The following is a 16,783-nucleotide window of genomic DNA, read 5'->3' on the forward strand; positions in this document are numbered from 1 at the left end:
AAAGTCAACCATTCCAAATTTAGGAAATGCCACTATAAAAGGGTGACCTGCTCCCTGGAGCGTTAGGTGACCTGGGGCAGAGATGCTAACCTTGGATATTTATGAAAAAAATTAGGTAGGAATTAAGGAGGTGGTTTGCAGCTCTTTCTCCCCCGCTACCCTCTCATCTCCCTCCCAGCTCCCTGAAGAAACCAGGACCTCCTCCCCCCAGCTTTCCTCACCTCTCTGTTTATGGCCAAAGCGCGGAGATCTGAGCCCCCTGGCCCTCCCTTGTTGCACCCCGACCCCCGAACCTGGAAACAGGGAGAAGGGGAGGATCGGCCCTAGGGAAGCTGTCCCCCTATGCCACCTAGGGCTCTTAATTATTTTTGCCAGTCCTGGGCCTGGACTTCCTTCCTGGAATGATCCATGGGAGAAACAATGTATTTTTCTCTAGTCTGTTCCTGAAAATGACTGAACTGTTTTGATTAAAATTTTTCCAAAAAAATCCAACCTAAGGCAGACACCAGGCATTGAACGTGGAATGGAAAATTTCAGGCAAAATAGTCAAAGTTCAGCAAAATTATAAACTACTGAACACAGGGTCTTATAATGGGAAGTGTTGGGCAACCTTAACAATACCATCCCGGCCTATAATAGATACTTTTAGAAATTTGTCATAATTATGGAAATCTTCCATCAGCCATTCTCAGGCTAATTATGCAGGCCATTTTATTTATACAGTTCTTTTAAAACATTATAAATTGAAAGTAAACACTTAATGATTAAAATGCTTTGATACATAGATTCTCCTTCATTTGCTAATACATTCTCAATGTTTGGTTTTAGATGTTGTCCTTATCTTCCATTATAACATGCTTATTTCACAAGTTAATACTTACGATCAAGAGGTACTTCCAATGCAGTAATCATCTGGCACAGAAAGAGAATCAAGGAAGCTCTGCTCGCAGATATGGTCTTTTTTGTCATCATTATTTTAAGATGGATTAGTTAACTCCCACTGAGACAAACCTGCCAACTTTCTTTTCTTCTTACCAAACTAGATGTTGGAATAGGTATGTAAATGTAACCAAGAAAGCTGGAAGAGAAGAATAAGAGAATAATTGATGTAACAATACTACAGAGATGTTCCATCAGTAGAGAATTAGTTCATATATTATACTTAGGACTAAGAACAGTGCCAAATCTTTTGGCCTTGGTGAAATTTAAGCCACTCATCAAATCAGACCTAAAAGCTGCAAGGAAGACTTAGCTCATGATTAAAGCTACTTTTTGTCATGAAGGTCATGAAAGTCACAGAATCTGTGATATTCTCTGCTTCAGTCCAAGGGGCTGCAGGACTCTGGAGCTGGCAGCCAGCAGGGCCTTGGCAGGATTCCAGTAACAGGAGACAGCAGGGACAAGGGACCCCCTGCAAGGTTCCAGCGACAGGTGACAGACTCCTGAGGGGCCCTCCTCAGGGTTTCAGCGACGGGCAACAGCCTCGCACAGAGGGATGCCTCGGGCGAGCGGCTGGGGGTGTCCCATTTTCTCTTTTGAAAATATGGTCATACTGCAGCTCCCAGCCACCATGGGCAGAGGGGGGCCCCCCTTGCAGCTTCCAGCTGCTGCGGGCAGAGGGGGAACCCCACAGCTCCCAGCCACCATGGTGGCAGGGGGGAGCCATGGAGCCTCAGCAGCAAAAGTCACAGACAGGTCACGGCTTCTGTGAATTTTTGTTTATTGTTCGTGACATGTCCGTGACTTCTACTAAAAATAACCATGACAAAATCTTAGCCTTACACGTGATATATGAACCTGGTGCTTTTCCCTCATTACTAGTGGATGCTAGTACCCTTTTTTAACTGGGCCCTTTATTAACTGAAAACATCAATGCCTCCTCCAAGAAAGACAAACCCTCCGCAGTCTAGCTAATTTTGAAAAAGTCTACACTAAGTGTCTGCAACCTTACCAATTAATGCCCAGTTTCCAAACCCCCTTTTCTTATGAAGGTCATTGACTTTGACATAGTGGTGGCAATGAAGGCCCAATGGAAACTGTCCTCCAAAAATTTCCTCAGTCCTTCTTAGTAGTCCACCTCTCTGGCATCAAAGGTTGATGGGATCACCTCAAACCCATGCTCAAAGAACTACAGTGGCTCCTTTTTATCTAAATTCAAGTCCTGGTTCTAATCTAAAGTGACTTTAATGGGTTGAGACCTAGTTACCTCTTAGCTCCATCATCATCTGTAACCCACCAAGACCCACATGGACAATGTAGCTTGAAAAAGCCAGGATAAAACTGTTAGGTGCTTGTGGCAGAGGATTCTCTGTGGTGTGACTCCAGCTGAGAAACTACTTTCCAGAGGTCAGACTGAACAGAGCATTCAGCATTAAGAGAAGGCCTATCTTATCAATAACATCTCACAACACTCAGATTGTAATAGCAGACACAATGTCACTAAATCCCCGACAAATAATAATTTATATGGTATAATAATGTGGTAATAATTAGCCAAACCTATAAAAGACTGGACTTTTTGTTTTAGACACAGACCAGTTAACTGTGGATTCCACTTTCAAGAGATTTGGGCAAATTTGACTGTCTCCTGCACCTCAGGACTTTAGCTGCCTCTATCTTACACTTGAACCCTTTTTCTGTGAGATCTGCATCTTTGAGTCTTTTTACCACAACATTCAAGTGGTTTGGAAGCAGAGCTGTGATCTAAGGTGCAACTGGTAAGCTGTGGTGTACTGTTCCTTTGGGAACTGTAAGAATTTAAGGGATTATAATCTGGGAACATGGTGGTTTAGCATTGCTGACACTACTGCATCATCATTGGAAGCTCAGGCCAGGTTTTCACTGGAGGACCTGGTGAAGCTAGACACTGCTGGAAGAACCATCCAGCAGGGTCTGAGTGGTGGCCCCGCACAGCCCAGCATTTGGCTCACATTGGTATATTAAGCCATTATGGGGAGCTATCTGAGCAATGATGCAGACCATCTGCTTTCTTCTGCTCCAGACCTTCCCTTACTGTGGACACTAGACTCCGGTTTCTGAACTTCATTCATCACCAACTCCACTACTTGCCTGCTGCCTGTAAGCTGCTGCCTGAACCCTGACTTCCTAGTATCCTGACCCAGCTCAACTCTGATTCCACCACTCATCTCCTGAACTCAACTTGGTAACTGACTGATGCACACAGGCCACCCACAACCCAGCCGTGACAGTTTGCTCAGACCACTTTCAGCTCTACCCTCCCATCCAACCCCTCCACAGATGATGAAAGGGGTGGGTTACCCTCCGGCAATGAGGTCCCCAAGGGCCCAGGACTTGCAGGACCAAGTCACTGACCAGCAGGTGGAGAATATCATGCTACAGGCCCAAGTGGCACAGCCTGCTGCCAAAGCATAGACCTCATGCAAGTAACTAGCACACTAACAGGGAGAAGCAGCTATGCTATGTGACCAAACAGATCACTCATCACTTGAACTGGTTCCCATGGTGCCACTGCCCAAACAGTTTGATAGGGACCGTCAGAAATTCCGGGGGTTCCTGAACCAATGCAGGCTGCTCTTCCTGCCTGCCCTCAAATATACCCCAGCAGAGCAGTCACAGGTGAAGCTAGCAGTCTACCCTCCTACTGGCGAAGCGCTCTATTGGGTTTCCCCCATTGGAGCACAAACAGCCCAGTGCTCTCCAATTGGGACACCTTCCTGAAAGCCTTCCCAACTATCGTTGATGACCTGCATGGCGTCCACTCCACAGAGTCTTCCCTCTGGAAGCTTTGCCAGGGGCAAGGGCTGGCCATCTCCTACATCATTTATTTCCGATGGCTTACAGGTGATATCACATGGAATGTGGCGGCACATCTATACCAGCTCTGGAGGGGACTCAGTGAGGATGTAAAAGAAGAGCTAGCCCACACTGAAAACCTCACCCACCTAGAGGCCTTTATTTATCTCACCCTGTGCACTGACTTTCAGCTGTGCTTGCAGAAGGAGGAAGAAGGGATAGCCCAATGACCCCATGCCTGCCCACCACACCAAAACCTGTAGAACCAAGTCCTGAACCCATGCAGGTCACTGATGCCTGGTCCCAGAGGAGAAACAATGTTAATGGCAGCTGAACCTCTGCTTTTACTGTGGGGCACAAAGACATATCCTCCACTCCTGTCCAACCTGAAAGAGCTTGAGAAACAAACCAGCACACGCCTGGTAGCAGGGCACACACTGGTGGAGGCAACCGATGGGTCACTTCTATAGCAGGACCGATGACCCAAGAGACCGTCCCCGCAGGGGCAGTAATGGAAAGGATCCAGGAAATAATATGCTTTGATGTGATCTGCTCTTCATTCTTTCCAATAATTATTGGCATTCCTTGTGGAGTGGTATCATTAAAAGTAAATAAATATCAAGGCCCTAAAATTGATACACCCCTCAAAATGCATTCACAGAAAAATCTCTAATGAAGTTTCTTTGCAATGATTCACAAATAAAACTGGACTTTAAATGAAAAAAAAAACACCCCAAGTGTAAAGGAGATAAATGTTGATTTTACGAATAATTATGTTTTCCGTAACTCCTCCTTCCCTTTCTAATAGATTAAGGGTAGCAAAAAATAACATATACTGATGTAACTTTGAAATATAAAATGAAAAATTGTTAACGGTTAAGATTCAGAGCTTTGATAATTACAAGTCATTAAAAACATAGCTATGTATAGTGAATGAGTACAGATGAGGAGTAACAGGCTAAGGCTTTGGTGGCATAAGTATGGTTTTGCCAGTTCTTCTTTTACATAGACTGCTAATCTGTTTAAAATGTTAAGGCCGACAGAACAAAGGTAACATATTGGAAGATGTAAGTAAGAGATACATAAAAATGTAATGATAAATAAAAAAAACCCTTCTTCTGGGAAGACCCAGGGCAGAGTGACACAAAACAACATGACCAGAAACTGCAAAACCATCAGGAAAAATACAAAGAAGTTGAGTAATTGTGGCTTGCTCATGCATAATGTACAGGTTACCTAAAACCCAGAGTTGATGTGCTAAAAGACAATAGGATCAAGATTACTTAATCTGCAATGCAGAAATGTATAAAAGACTGAAGTAAACATGGGCCCAACCTGGAGAAACACCAGCACAGAAACTGAAGAACGTGACTGAAGGACCAGACCAGGGGATTAATGAAGGGAGTGACTGTCATGGAAGATGGAAGAACTTCTTGGTGCTCCAGAATGTGGTAATTTAGGCCCATTTACCAATATAGTGTGTCTGGCATAAATATATGTCCAGATACACTATAAATGACAATAATTCTGTCTGAAATTATATAAATAAAAGCAAACATTAAGCCTACATTGAGTGGATTTGTGACTCAGTTCCCCAATTTGTACTCCCAACACTTGGTTGAAGCAGCATAACCCATGTATCTCCTAATGGCGCAGGAGTATTAACTTCTTCTCTGGATATTGCCAAAAGCTTGCCTCCAACAAAACTGACCAGTCCCCAGGTGACCCACACCCAGAGCCCCAGGAGTTGGATAAGACCCTCAGAAGCAAGACCCCAAATGGTGGCGGCTAACCAGAAGGGAGTGGCTCCAGACCAGAACCTCAGCCTCCCTGAAAAGTGCCAAGACTATCTGGATGTGTTTGAAAAGAAAAATGAGGATTTACTACCTCCACACAGAGACTATGACTGTCCTATAGACATACAACCTGGGGTAAAGGTGCCTTACAGACAGATATACACCATGTCTGAACCAGAGCTGGAGGTGCTACGCACACGTATCCATTAAAATTTTGCCAAGGGGTTCATTTGGAGATTCACCTCTTCAGCAGGGGTGCCAGTTGTGCACAAAAAAAAAAAAAGATGGGTCACCCCTTGTTCTGGAATTGTTGGACCACTGAAGGACTATTAAGATCTTCACTACTCTAGATCTTTGTGGGGGCATAAAATCTAGTGTGCATAAGACCTGGGAATAAATGGAAGACTTTGGATACTTAGCAATGCCATTTGGCTTAACCAATGCCACTGCAAACATTTAAACATTTCATAAATAATGTGTTCAAGCACATCCTGGACCAGTACATGATCATCCACCTTGACGATATACTGGTGTATTCTAAGACACCTGAGCAGCACCGCCATCATGTCCAGTCCGTCTTGGAGAGATTACAGAAGCATGATTTGCATGCCAAACTAGAGAAGTGCACCTCTGACGAGGCCACCACTGAATTTTTAGGTTACATCATCTCCCTGAAGGGCATTCAGATGGACCCGCAGAAGTTGGAAGCCATCTGCAACTGGACAGCATCCCGGACCTGCCAAGAACTTCAGTGCTTCTTGGGCTTCATGACTTTTTATAGGCGATTCATCACCAACTTTTCTGAACAAACAACCCTCCTGACTTCCCTCCTTCATAAAACCATTCAGTTCAGTTAGTCACCTGAAGCCCACCTTGCTTTTGACCAGCGTAAGATCTCCTTCACCATAGCCCCAGTTCTGGCACACACTGACCTGACTTGTCCATTTATAGTGGAAGCGGATGCATCCAACATGGCCTCAGGGTAGTACCCTTGCAGCGGCTCAGAACCTAATCAGTTTTGCACCCATGTGCATTCTACTTTTGAAAACTCACTACAACAATCCTGGACTGGCAGCACCCCAAAGAGGAGCCTGAAGGGGGAGGAATGATGTAAGAACCTGCAGGACTAGAATCTGGGACCATGGTGGTTCTGGGCTGCTGATGCTTCCACATCTCCACTGGAAGCTTAGCCTGGGTTTCTGCTGGAGGACCTAGTGAAGTTAGATACTGCCGGAAGTACCACCCAGCAGGGTCTGAGTGTGGTCCACCACAGCCCACTGATTGGCTCATGTTAGTATATAAACCAGGAACCCCTCATGGGGAGATGTCTGAGCAATGAGACAGACCACCTGCTTGCTTCCGCTCCAGACTGTGCCTTTCTGTGGACACTAGACTCTGGCTGCTGACCCTCATTTGTCTCTGACTCTGCTACTTGCCTACTGTCTGTAACTTGGTGCCTGACTGTGACGCCCTGGTATCCTGACCCAGCTCAACTCTGACTTTGCTATTCATCTCCTGACTGGTGTACACAGGCCATCCATGGCCAGGTTTGACAGGAACAGAGGATCTGTGAATTCTGTAAGTGTCCAGTGGATCAGAGCCTGGACATTCCAGGGAGATGCTCAAAGGACACAGGAATTGGAATGTGCCCATAGTTAACCTGTAAAGAGAGAGTGGGACCTACATAGGTCTGAAAGTCACTGCTTGTGTTTCCAGAGGCTGGTGGTGTTGGGGATCTGACCCACAGATGGCACAGACAAGACTTCCCCATGCTAAAGGCAAGTGGTAGCAGGGTGCCTCACAACTCTGGGAAGCATCACACATACACAGAAAATAACATTAAACCTCAAAAAGAGGAAAATCTCTTGGAAATGTTTGTTTTTTTAGATAAATGTGTTTGGAGCAAAGGTAGTAAGATAGCAACTACGTTACAAAGAGCAACTAGCTAAGATTACATAAAATAAGATAGGACACGGGATCTTGTATAACTGCAAAAACATCTTATGCCTAAAAGTAGCTCCTCCTGGGAGAATTTCTTGGACTTGCCTTTTTGGGCAAAACAGCTCACAAGGACTCCTGACTGCAGTGAACTTTTTACATGGTGGAGGAAAATAAGGGAAATACTTTTCTTTGTTTGCATCCTAACAGCATTTCTGATTAAACTGGAAAGTACATTTCTAAATATTTGTACAGCACTTAGCACGAGGAGGCCTCTTTCAGGATCAGGGACCCTAAGGGCTACTGCAATAAAAATATTAGATGATAATTATAATTGCTTTATCACTTGCACAAGGCTAATTGATTAAATAACAAATAATAATGACTACATTTTAAGTTATTACACAGGGCTGTACTCTCAGGGCCAGATTAATCCACCAAGGGTCCAGAAGCAAAATACACTTTTTGGCCCCTACCTTCTCATGAATAATGACAAACAGCCATTCAGTACATTCTCTGCAGTTGGGTTGGCCACGCTGTGGATCTGCTAGACCATTTGCTCATGTTCCTGTTGTTCGGGGGGCTGCTTATCATGACATGGGTCGCAGTGCCACTCACTCAAATTTGGTCTGATCACCCCACCGTCATGGCAGGTGAGTGCCCCAAGCAGCAGCAGGACAAACAGCTGGTCCCACAACATGGCCAGCCCGGCTATGGTGAGCAGACTGTATGGCTGTTTGGGGGGCACCGGGCACCCCACCAATGCATTTGGGCCCTAGGCACATGCTTAGTTTGCCTGTGCATTTATCCAGATCTGCATACTTTACCCTTGATTTTTGTTCAAGCTTCATCTTAACATTAGTGTGAGGTCTGTTGTGAACTGAAATTTATATTCCAAACCACAACTAGAAGTGAAATTTGGCCCTCCTCACAGAATGAGTGTGACATCCATGATTTAGAAAAATCTCTCAGCGCTATGGGACCACACCCCAGATGAGTTTTGGCCTTCTTTGATTCCACTCCCCGCAAAGCTTCCACCCAGATAGCTTCGGCTAACTTCACTCTCCCTTCAGGGAAATGCCCAGCACTCGATTCTTCACTGCATGGCATCTTATGGTGTATTTATTCCTGTGCAAAGTGAGTATAACACACTCGTGCATTGATTTGATAGCATTTTACACCAACATTGCATTCACTTTGTGCACATGTAAATGACTCCACAAGGCATTGGGCCATGACGAATGAGGTCCCTGGACTGTAAATACAATTAAAACTAGTGTGAAATTGGCATCATGCAAAAATACCTCCGGTTTTCTATCTTTATTACTGCAATGCTTTAATACGATATAGAATGCTGAAGTACTCTGGTATGCTATGGGGGAAGTAGCATTGGGAAAATTAATGCTGAATTTGCACTCCATATGTTATTAAGTGTCATATTTTATAAAGAGAAAATGCCCAAATGGTTTACGATAGAATGTATTTAACTAATTACTCCTGTATGTCCGTCAGCACAACTTGGTGTTCTTGTTCAACATATTCAAAACGCAATTTGCTATAATTTAATACTATATGAATACAACAGCTGCTGAATGTTGTTATATTATGTCATAAAGTCAGCCACTACAAAATAAGATGTGTCCTTAAATACAGGTCAGTATAAATGGTTCAGTTTCAGATCTCCAATTTTGGTACAACAAATTGCCTTTTCCCTTAACCTTTTTATCAAATATCTCATAAACCAGTGTCTCCAACCTAGATTCTTTACAAGAAAACACATGAAAACAATCTTTCATAGTAAAATTTGGCAGGAAGAGCCGGTTCAGGAGCCATTCAATAGATTTTCAGATTATACAAAAGATTGTATATACACCACTAAAACTAACTTACAGTGGTATTTCCTGTATTTCTTGCTGATGTGTTAATTGTGAGTGAGCTCAAACATGTGTATGTTAAACATGGGTTAAGGGAGACATATGCAAGCAAGCAAAATACAATCTGAGAGTCTGAAAGGAAGTTTTTTTTAAAGTATGCTTAGAAAAAAAGAATAATATTTAAAATCAAGGGGGAAATGTCTGTTCCTTTTGAAGTAAGGCATAATTAAATTTGGAGAACAGGACTAGAGTAAGGGCTCTGGACGTACCAATGACGCAGGAGCAGAGCACTAGGTATTGGCACAGCACACAGTGATGGTTCCAGCTAGCCACCTGCTCACAAGGATTCAAGGGTCTGGGTTGCTTCACCTGGGAAAAGAAAAGAAAAAAGCAAATAATCCCTCTGAAAGGAGGGGTGGGAGGAAGAATACATATAAGGAAGGGGTAAACTGGGAGGTAAAATCTGGATGGACACCTCAGTGTTTAATGGAACAAGTCCCCATCTAACCAAAGAGACTCAATGCCTTCCATAGATGCTATTGTGGTGGGGCAGCCACACACCACCTCAAATGTAGTCCCATGCTGAATAGGTACAACACACCCCTGATCTCCCATTAAATGCAGCTGCTGTGCCATCTTTTTAGGAGAATGTCTGATATGTGCCATATATTGCTGGCTGGTGGCAAGGTACAGGAGCTATGCCTAGTAAATCTGGCCAATATAGTTTTGATGTACAAATATGCACATAACATCACGCATACAGCCCTACCTGTTTACATCATTCTAGAGTATTCACATTAAAGTCAAACAAAGTTAGAAATGTGGAAAGACTATGACATTGCAAGAAAGGAATAATAAAAAAATGAATGGGTTTTAGGAAAATGTGCAATCTATTACATTTAGTTATGAATACTGGAGGTCAGGTCAGATACTGTAAATCCAAGCAAAATTACAAGTAAACTGGTAGAGTATGAAACTTTTCTTTCCCCCCTCAGTCTAATATCTGTATTCTTCATGTAGACAAATAGATGAATATTTTATTATAGAGGACAATGAGGCTTTTTCAGGGAAATTCATCTGTTTTGAGCAGCAGTATATAGGTTCCCAGGGAAACAATGAAGAGAAACATTTCCACGTGAGGGAAAAGGGAGTTAATAAATAGAAGCATTCAATGATTTGTACATAAAAAGCTTATATGTTATAAATATTCATTTTATGGCGCACATAGTATTTTCTGGGGAAAAAAAGTTTAATCGAAATATTCTCTTTTTGTGATTATAGCAACTCCCTTATCAGTCAAGTCCAGATCTTTGCAGGGTTTCTTTCTGTGTTTTACACAGCAATTATGAAACCGTCAGAATTTTTAATAGAAAATATACTTTTATGATGTGAGCTTTTTTAAAAAACAAGTCTATATCGTAAAGAAATGCAACATTTACTATTACCTAATATTGAAATGATAAAGTTAAAATAAAAATTCCAGTTAGAAACAATTATAATCCAAAATCTTAAAAGCAAATAAAAAAAAGCTAACACAATCTGATGACTATTTAAGCCATTAGTGACAGAATATTATTTTTATGGAGGACAGCATGATTCCACAGGATTGGGATTCAGGAAACCTGCCAGTAACTCAGTGAGTGACTTTGGGCAAGACACTTCACCTCCCTGGGCCTTTGTGCTATCCCACCTTTTAAAAAGAAAAGGAGTACTTGTGGCACCTTAGAGACTAACAAATTTATTAGAGCATAAGCTTTCGTGAGCTAGTTAGCTGTAGCTCACAAAAGCTTATGCTCTAATAAATCTGTTAGTCTCTAAGGTGCCACAAGTCCTCCTTTTCTTTTTACGGATACAGACTAACACGGCTGCTACTCTAAAACCATCCCACCTTTTGTCGGTCTTGTCAGTTTAGACATATGCACTCCAGGCAGGAACTGTCACCCACTGTGTTTTTATACAATCCCTAGCACAGTCGAGACCCAGTCTTAGTTGGGGCTTCTTAAGTGTTACTGTAAAACACGAACATTATAATAAATTTATAAGATATAAACTGCATAACTTCCTAAGAGACATACAAATATTGACGTGTTTCTAGAACTATTATGCTTCCTCCAAATTATGCATTTTCAGTATGAACAATATTTACATTGTCTTTATCATTGCAGTTAAAACCATAAAATTAGCATTAACAGAATAAAAAACAAATTTATGAAATATCATACAACTCAAAAACCGTTGCAAGCTGAATATCTCTGTGTTGAAGTCTCAAGAAAATAGTCTTATTCATAATGAACAAGTCACAAAAATATACATAAACATGTTACTTACCACTTCCTTCACAGCAATGATGAAAACATTATTTTCCTTTAGAGTGAAAGTATTTTGAGGCAGGGACTGTCATTTACTATAGATTTGTACAGCCCCCAGCACAATGGACCCCTGATCTGACTGCTTCTAGGGGCTACCATAATATAAGGGTAAAATAATAATAAAAGTAAACCAGTTTTATTACCTATATGCCCATTCTGTTTGTGTTCTGTATCATTCTGTTGTAACTGATAACTCTGATTGTGACAATGTACAGTAAAAGCTTTGTTATCAGGCATGTTGGGGGAATGGGAGGTGCCGGTAAGTTAAAAATTTCGGTAAGTTAAGAGGGAGGGAGTTTGAGTATGGGAGGGGGCTCAGGCTTGAGGGTTGGAGTGCAGGAGGGATCGGGGGCATAGTCCCCGGCCAATGGAAGCTGCGGAACCAATGCTTGGGGCAGTGGCAGTGCACGGAGCCCCCGTGGCCATTCCTCCACCTAGGAGCATTGACCACAACCAATGGGAGCTGCAGCCAGCTGCGCCTCTCCGTACATGTTGCTGCTTGTGGGGAGTGGCCCAAGGTGAGCGCTGCCTGGATCTGGTACCCCGAGCCCCCTCCCGTACCCCAGTTCCTTGCCCCAAGACCCCTCCCATACCCAAACCTCATCCCAGAGTCCACGCCCAGCACCCCCTCCTGAAATGCCGGTTTATAGAGTTTTTCGGTCTGTAAAGTGCCAAATAACACAGCTTTTCCTGTAATTTACTCTCTTCTCCATGGGCTTACTCCTGCAATAGGCTGAGCACTCTGGACCAATACAGTCTAAACTCAGTTGAGCTCTATCTACATAGGTGCTGGGTTTCCATCTGCCTGGAGTTAATTACAGGATTGGGTTGCACAGGTGTAACTGTTGATGTAGTTTCAAGACAAGACTGAGGAACACCACAAGGAGGCTCTTTTCAATAGATCCTCTCTCTCCTGTGGGCGTTTCTGCATGGAGTTGGAGACCAGGGGAAACAATTGGGCCTTTGGCTTAAAAATAAAAAATGGATGTCAGTTCCTCTTCTTACAGCTGCTCCACACTGCCGGAGTAGGGGCAAGTGGTGTCAAGAACCCAAAGCTTTTAGTTTGCTTGGTTTTCCTGTCCTCCCAAGAGTCTCTGCAGTTCTACTCTGAAAAGTGACTATGTAAAAATGGCGCCTTCTTATTCAGCAGCTTTGCGATCTCTCACCCATCATTGTATATTCAGTCATCTCTGCTAACTTTTGTGATAAAAATAATACTGCTTTTTACTTTGGTTAGTTCTGCAGAGTCTGTACAACTCAAGAAAGCATGCTCCTTCTTGTGTGTCAAAGAATTGCTTACAAAGTTTCAGTTGATTCCACCAATACAAATTCACCAAAGGCAATGACAATGCATTGTTGACACCGCGAATACAACTTGCACAGGTGTAAGTGAGACATAATTTAGCATTTCTTACAGATGGGGAAGGAGGAAAGAACACAGCTTGACCCTCAAGATGGAGTAGGAGTTTGCAAGACTGGTAGTTAGGAAAACAATATTTTTATTTGTAAACTAAGCATGCTTGTTCTAAAAGTCATTGACATATAATACACAGGCAGCCCCATGATACCATTGTTACAATATTTTTTTGGACTGGTACCTAACTACATTAGGCCCAGATTCACAAAGATTATGCTGAGCATCATGGTACCTAACTTTCAGGTGCTTAGAAAATCACGGGAACACTGTGATCACCAAAGCCTGAATTAAATGCCTAGGCTCCTGCAATATGAATGGGGAGAGACAAGTGTCTTAGAAAAAAGAAAAGGAGTACTTGTGGCACCTTAGAGACTAACCAATTTATTTGAGCATGAGCTTTCGTGAGCTACAGCTCACTTCAAGTGAGCTGTAGCTCACGAAAGCTCATGCTCAAATAAATTGGTTAGTCTCTAAGGTGCCACAAGTACTCCTTTTCTTTTTGCGAATACAGACTAACACGGCTGTTCCTCTGAAACCTGTCTTAGAAAAGGGATTCCCAATGTTTCATTCTAATATTGGTTACAATACAGAGTGAGCAAGCTTGTAAATCAAGCCCATCTCTACTTTAACAAATGAGACTAGTCATACTGCCACTGCACAGTGAGGAAAGATATCAAGAGAAATACTTGTCAACAGATATCCCAGCCATGATGGGTTCACTAACCAGACCCCCGGTCAGGTTACGCTCCAGAGAAAAATGTAGATGCATTATTTCAAGGATGTCCGGTAAACTGTGACACCACAATAGGTCTCTGGAACTTTATAACTAACTGTTGTACCTTTGCTTGAAGGAAAGCTTACACTATGGTGTAGTGATGAAGTGATGAAGTGAGCTGTAGCTCACGAAAGCTCATGCTCAAATAAATTGGTTAGTCTCTAAGGTGCCACAAGTACTCCTTTTCTTTTTGCGAATACAGACTAACACAGCTGTTCCTCTGAAAACTATGGTGATAAACATACATAACTGGCAGTGGAGCAATGAGTGATGAGAAGGTAAAAGGGTGGGTGTAAGCAAGAATGGTTTACTTGACGTATGCATCAATGGGGATTGTCTGCTTTTGGTGGTCTCAGGTATGCATAGAAAAGGACACTGGAGGTGGGGGAATTACTGTTAATTCTTTCAGTTTTTTTAAATCATAAAGTGCAAAGTAAAGTCTTCCAGATTTCTAGACAGAGAAAAACATTCAGCATGTGTAACAGGACAAAGAGAGAGCACAAATGGTGCAAATGCAAACAGAAAGCTGAAAACAAAATAAACATATTTGTCTCAGAACAATGAACTGCTAACAACAAAGGCACTTCATTGCGCATTCATGTTATTGTGTTGAGTATTGACTATCTGCTTGGCACTAGAGAATGTAGAAGAGCCTGCCTGCCGTGAGGAGCTTACAAAGGAACCAAACAGACAATAATTCAAACACAGAGCAACCTCCTCCTTGCCCCCTGGGGTGGATACAGCACAGAGTAGTCTATATGTTTTGTGCGGTGTTTAAAGTAAAATAAAATAAAATAAAAATAATTAGCAGCCCTTCATTAGGTGGCAGACTGACCCTTATAGAAGAGAGGGTGTGTAGTTGCAACAGCAGAATGGAGAGACTATTCTAGGTGTAGGGGGCAGCTTGGATGAAAAGATGGAGATGAGAGGGGGAGAAAATACAAAAAGAATGGTATCTTTTATGAGTTACAGGAGTGAGGGCAGAACAGAAGAAAGAGGAGTTGTAGAGATTTTAGAGCCTTAACAGTGGACAGTACAAGCTAAAACTTGATGTGGAAAGTGAGAGGGAGTTAGTAGAGAGATTCAAAGAAAGAAGCAAGTGATCAGAGCTGTGGACAGAAAAACGATATTTGCAGCAACGTTCTGGACAGACCAGAGAGGAACAAGGACAGAATCTGGGAGATCCACAGTGAACAAGTTGCAATAGTTTAGATGACAGATGACTAATACTTTGACTTACATTTTAGCTCTAGATTAGAAAGGGAAAGATGGATAATAGAGATATTGCACAGGAAGAAGCTACAGGATTAGGTGATAAAAGAATGTTAATATTAAGCATGTATATTGCATTAGTGCCTACAGGTTTCAAACAGGTCACAGCCCTATTGTATTATGCACTGTGCAAACATGTGGTAAGAGACAGTGCCTGCCCCAAAGAACTTACGGTGTAAGGAAAGGGCAACACACAAACTTGCATCAAAATTGGTTTCACCCCTTCATTTCCTCCTTCCAAAAAATCCCAAAATATGAATGAGTTAATTTTTATATGTGTTTCATACCCAGGTAAATGTGGATATTTTCTGTGACTTGAGCAATTTGAAAGGATTAACATGCCTATTTTTAATGCATCAAAAATAAAACCAAAGCTTAATTCTCTGACATGTTAATCTTGCATATCTAATGGAATTTTAAAAATATCATTATCACAAACTAATCCCTCTAAAAGAGAAAATGCTAACATCCTTTCCCAATGTGCTTCCCTTTCAGTTAAAGCTTATTTTAAACTTAGTTTATATGATATTTTCTGTTTTCAAAAATCAGAGAAGGTCATTTAAAACCATTAGAATAATACAGTTTTAGGTGCAATATCATCAAGCAGCTCATCACTAGGACAATGCCAATTACTATGATCTGTCTAAGTGACACAAGTCATTAATTCAAAGCTTTAGGGTAAGAAAGGATTCATTTATTCATCAAGAGGTAAATCCACTCTGTTCTCTAACTTACTTTATCCATGGCATGTGGGGGGTAGGGGAGTGAAGAAGCAAATGCTATACTTTACTTAGACAAAAATAATTATCCATACTTATTCAGAAGTACATAAATATTATCTAGGTAAACCAAAGCCTGGCCCTAGACCAAATGGCGCCGTAATGACGAATGTCTTCGGCGCCTCCATCCCATTTGTTAAACTTTTAAATACCTTATTTGTATTGTATTTATCGCCATTTTCGTGATTTTGATGCACGATTTGCATGTGTGATTTATCCCTATCATATAAGAGGATAAATTTGCACTCTAGGATCTGTAAATCTGTACCTATTCATCCCATATATAAACAAATAAAAAAATTCATTTCCTCTAAGCTTATAGAACCTTTTTAATTTTAAGAATAACTGAAATGTATTAATATCAAGAAATTGAACTGTGCACCAACATTCAGAGGACCAGTATTAAATAGTGTTGCAGTCGGTGACAGCCTTAGAATGTTAACCCTAGTCCTTTAGTTCAAAAAGTTGCTTTTCTTGCCTTCGCCCTCACAAACTGAAGCACAGTGTCAGAGAGATCCAAAGACGGGCCAATGGCATTTTCAAGTACAGAATAGCAAGTGATCTCAGTCTCTTGTTGGCCATTGTCAATTGAAGATATGTTTTAATGAGCCTGAGCTTCGAAAAGCTGCGCTCACCACTCGCAACTGTGACTGGTAGCATGAGCAGAATTCTCAATGCTATCCACATATTAGGAAAAGTGTCCTTCAGCTCTGCATCATGAATGAATTGGAGAATTTGGAGAGTACAGTGCTTCCAGTGTGGCAAAATGTGATGGATGTGTCCAATTTG

The 16,783-nt window shown here is 42.0% G+C and overlaps 1 protein-coding gene across 28 annotated transcripts in view; it reads right to left on the reverse strand.

Moving 5' to 3' along the window:
• Positions 1-16,783, reverse strand: part of NRCAM (neuronal cell adhesion molecule) — a 294,853-nt gene that overhangs the window by 111,782 nt on the left and 166,288 nt on the right. For all 28 annotated transcript variants that reach the window (XR_007354620.2, XR_007354621.2, XR_012666501.1 and 25 more), the window contains exons 3-4: positions 9,652-9,751; positions 882-1,078 (exon numbers count right to left, since the gene is read on the reverse strand). Coding sequence is in view for 24 of the 28 variants with exons in the window: in XM_048836045.2 (XP_048692002.1) it covers positions 882-972 (91 nt within the window). In the remaining 4 variants the exon portion in view is untranslated. The remainder of the gene's footprint in view (positions 1-881; positions 1,079-9,651; positions 9,752-16,783) is intronic.

The sequence above is a fragment of the Caretta caretta genome, chromosome 1 (assembly GCF_965140235.1).
Source record: "Caretta caretta isolate rCarCar2 chromosome 1, rCarCar1.hap1, whole genome shotgun sequence".
Lineage (NCBI taxonomy): Eukaryota > Metazoa > Chordata > Testudines > Cheloniidae > Caretta > Caretta caretta.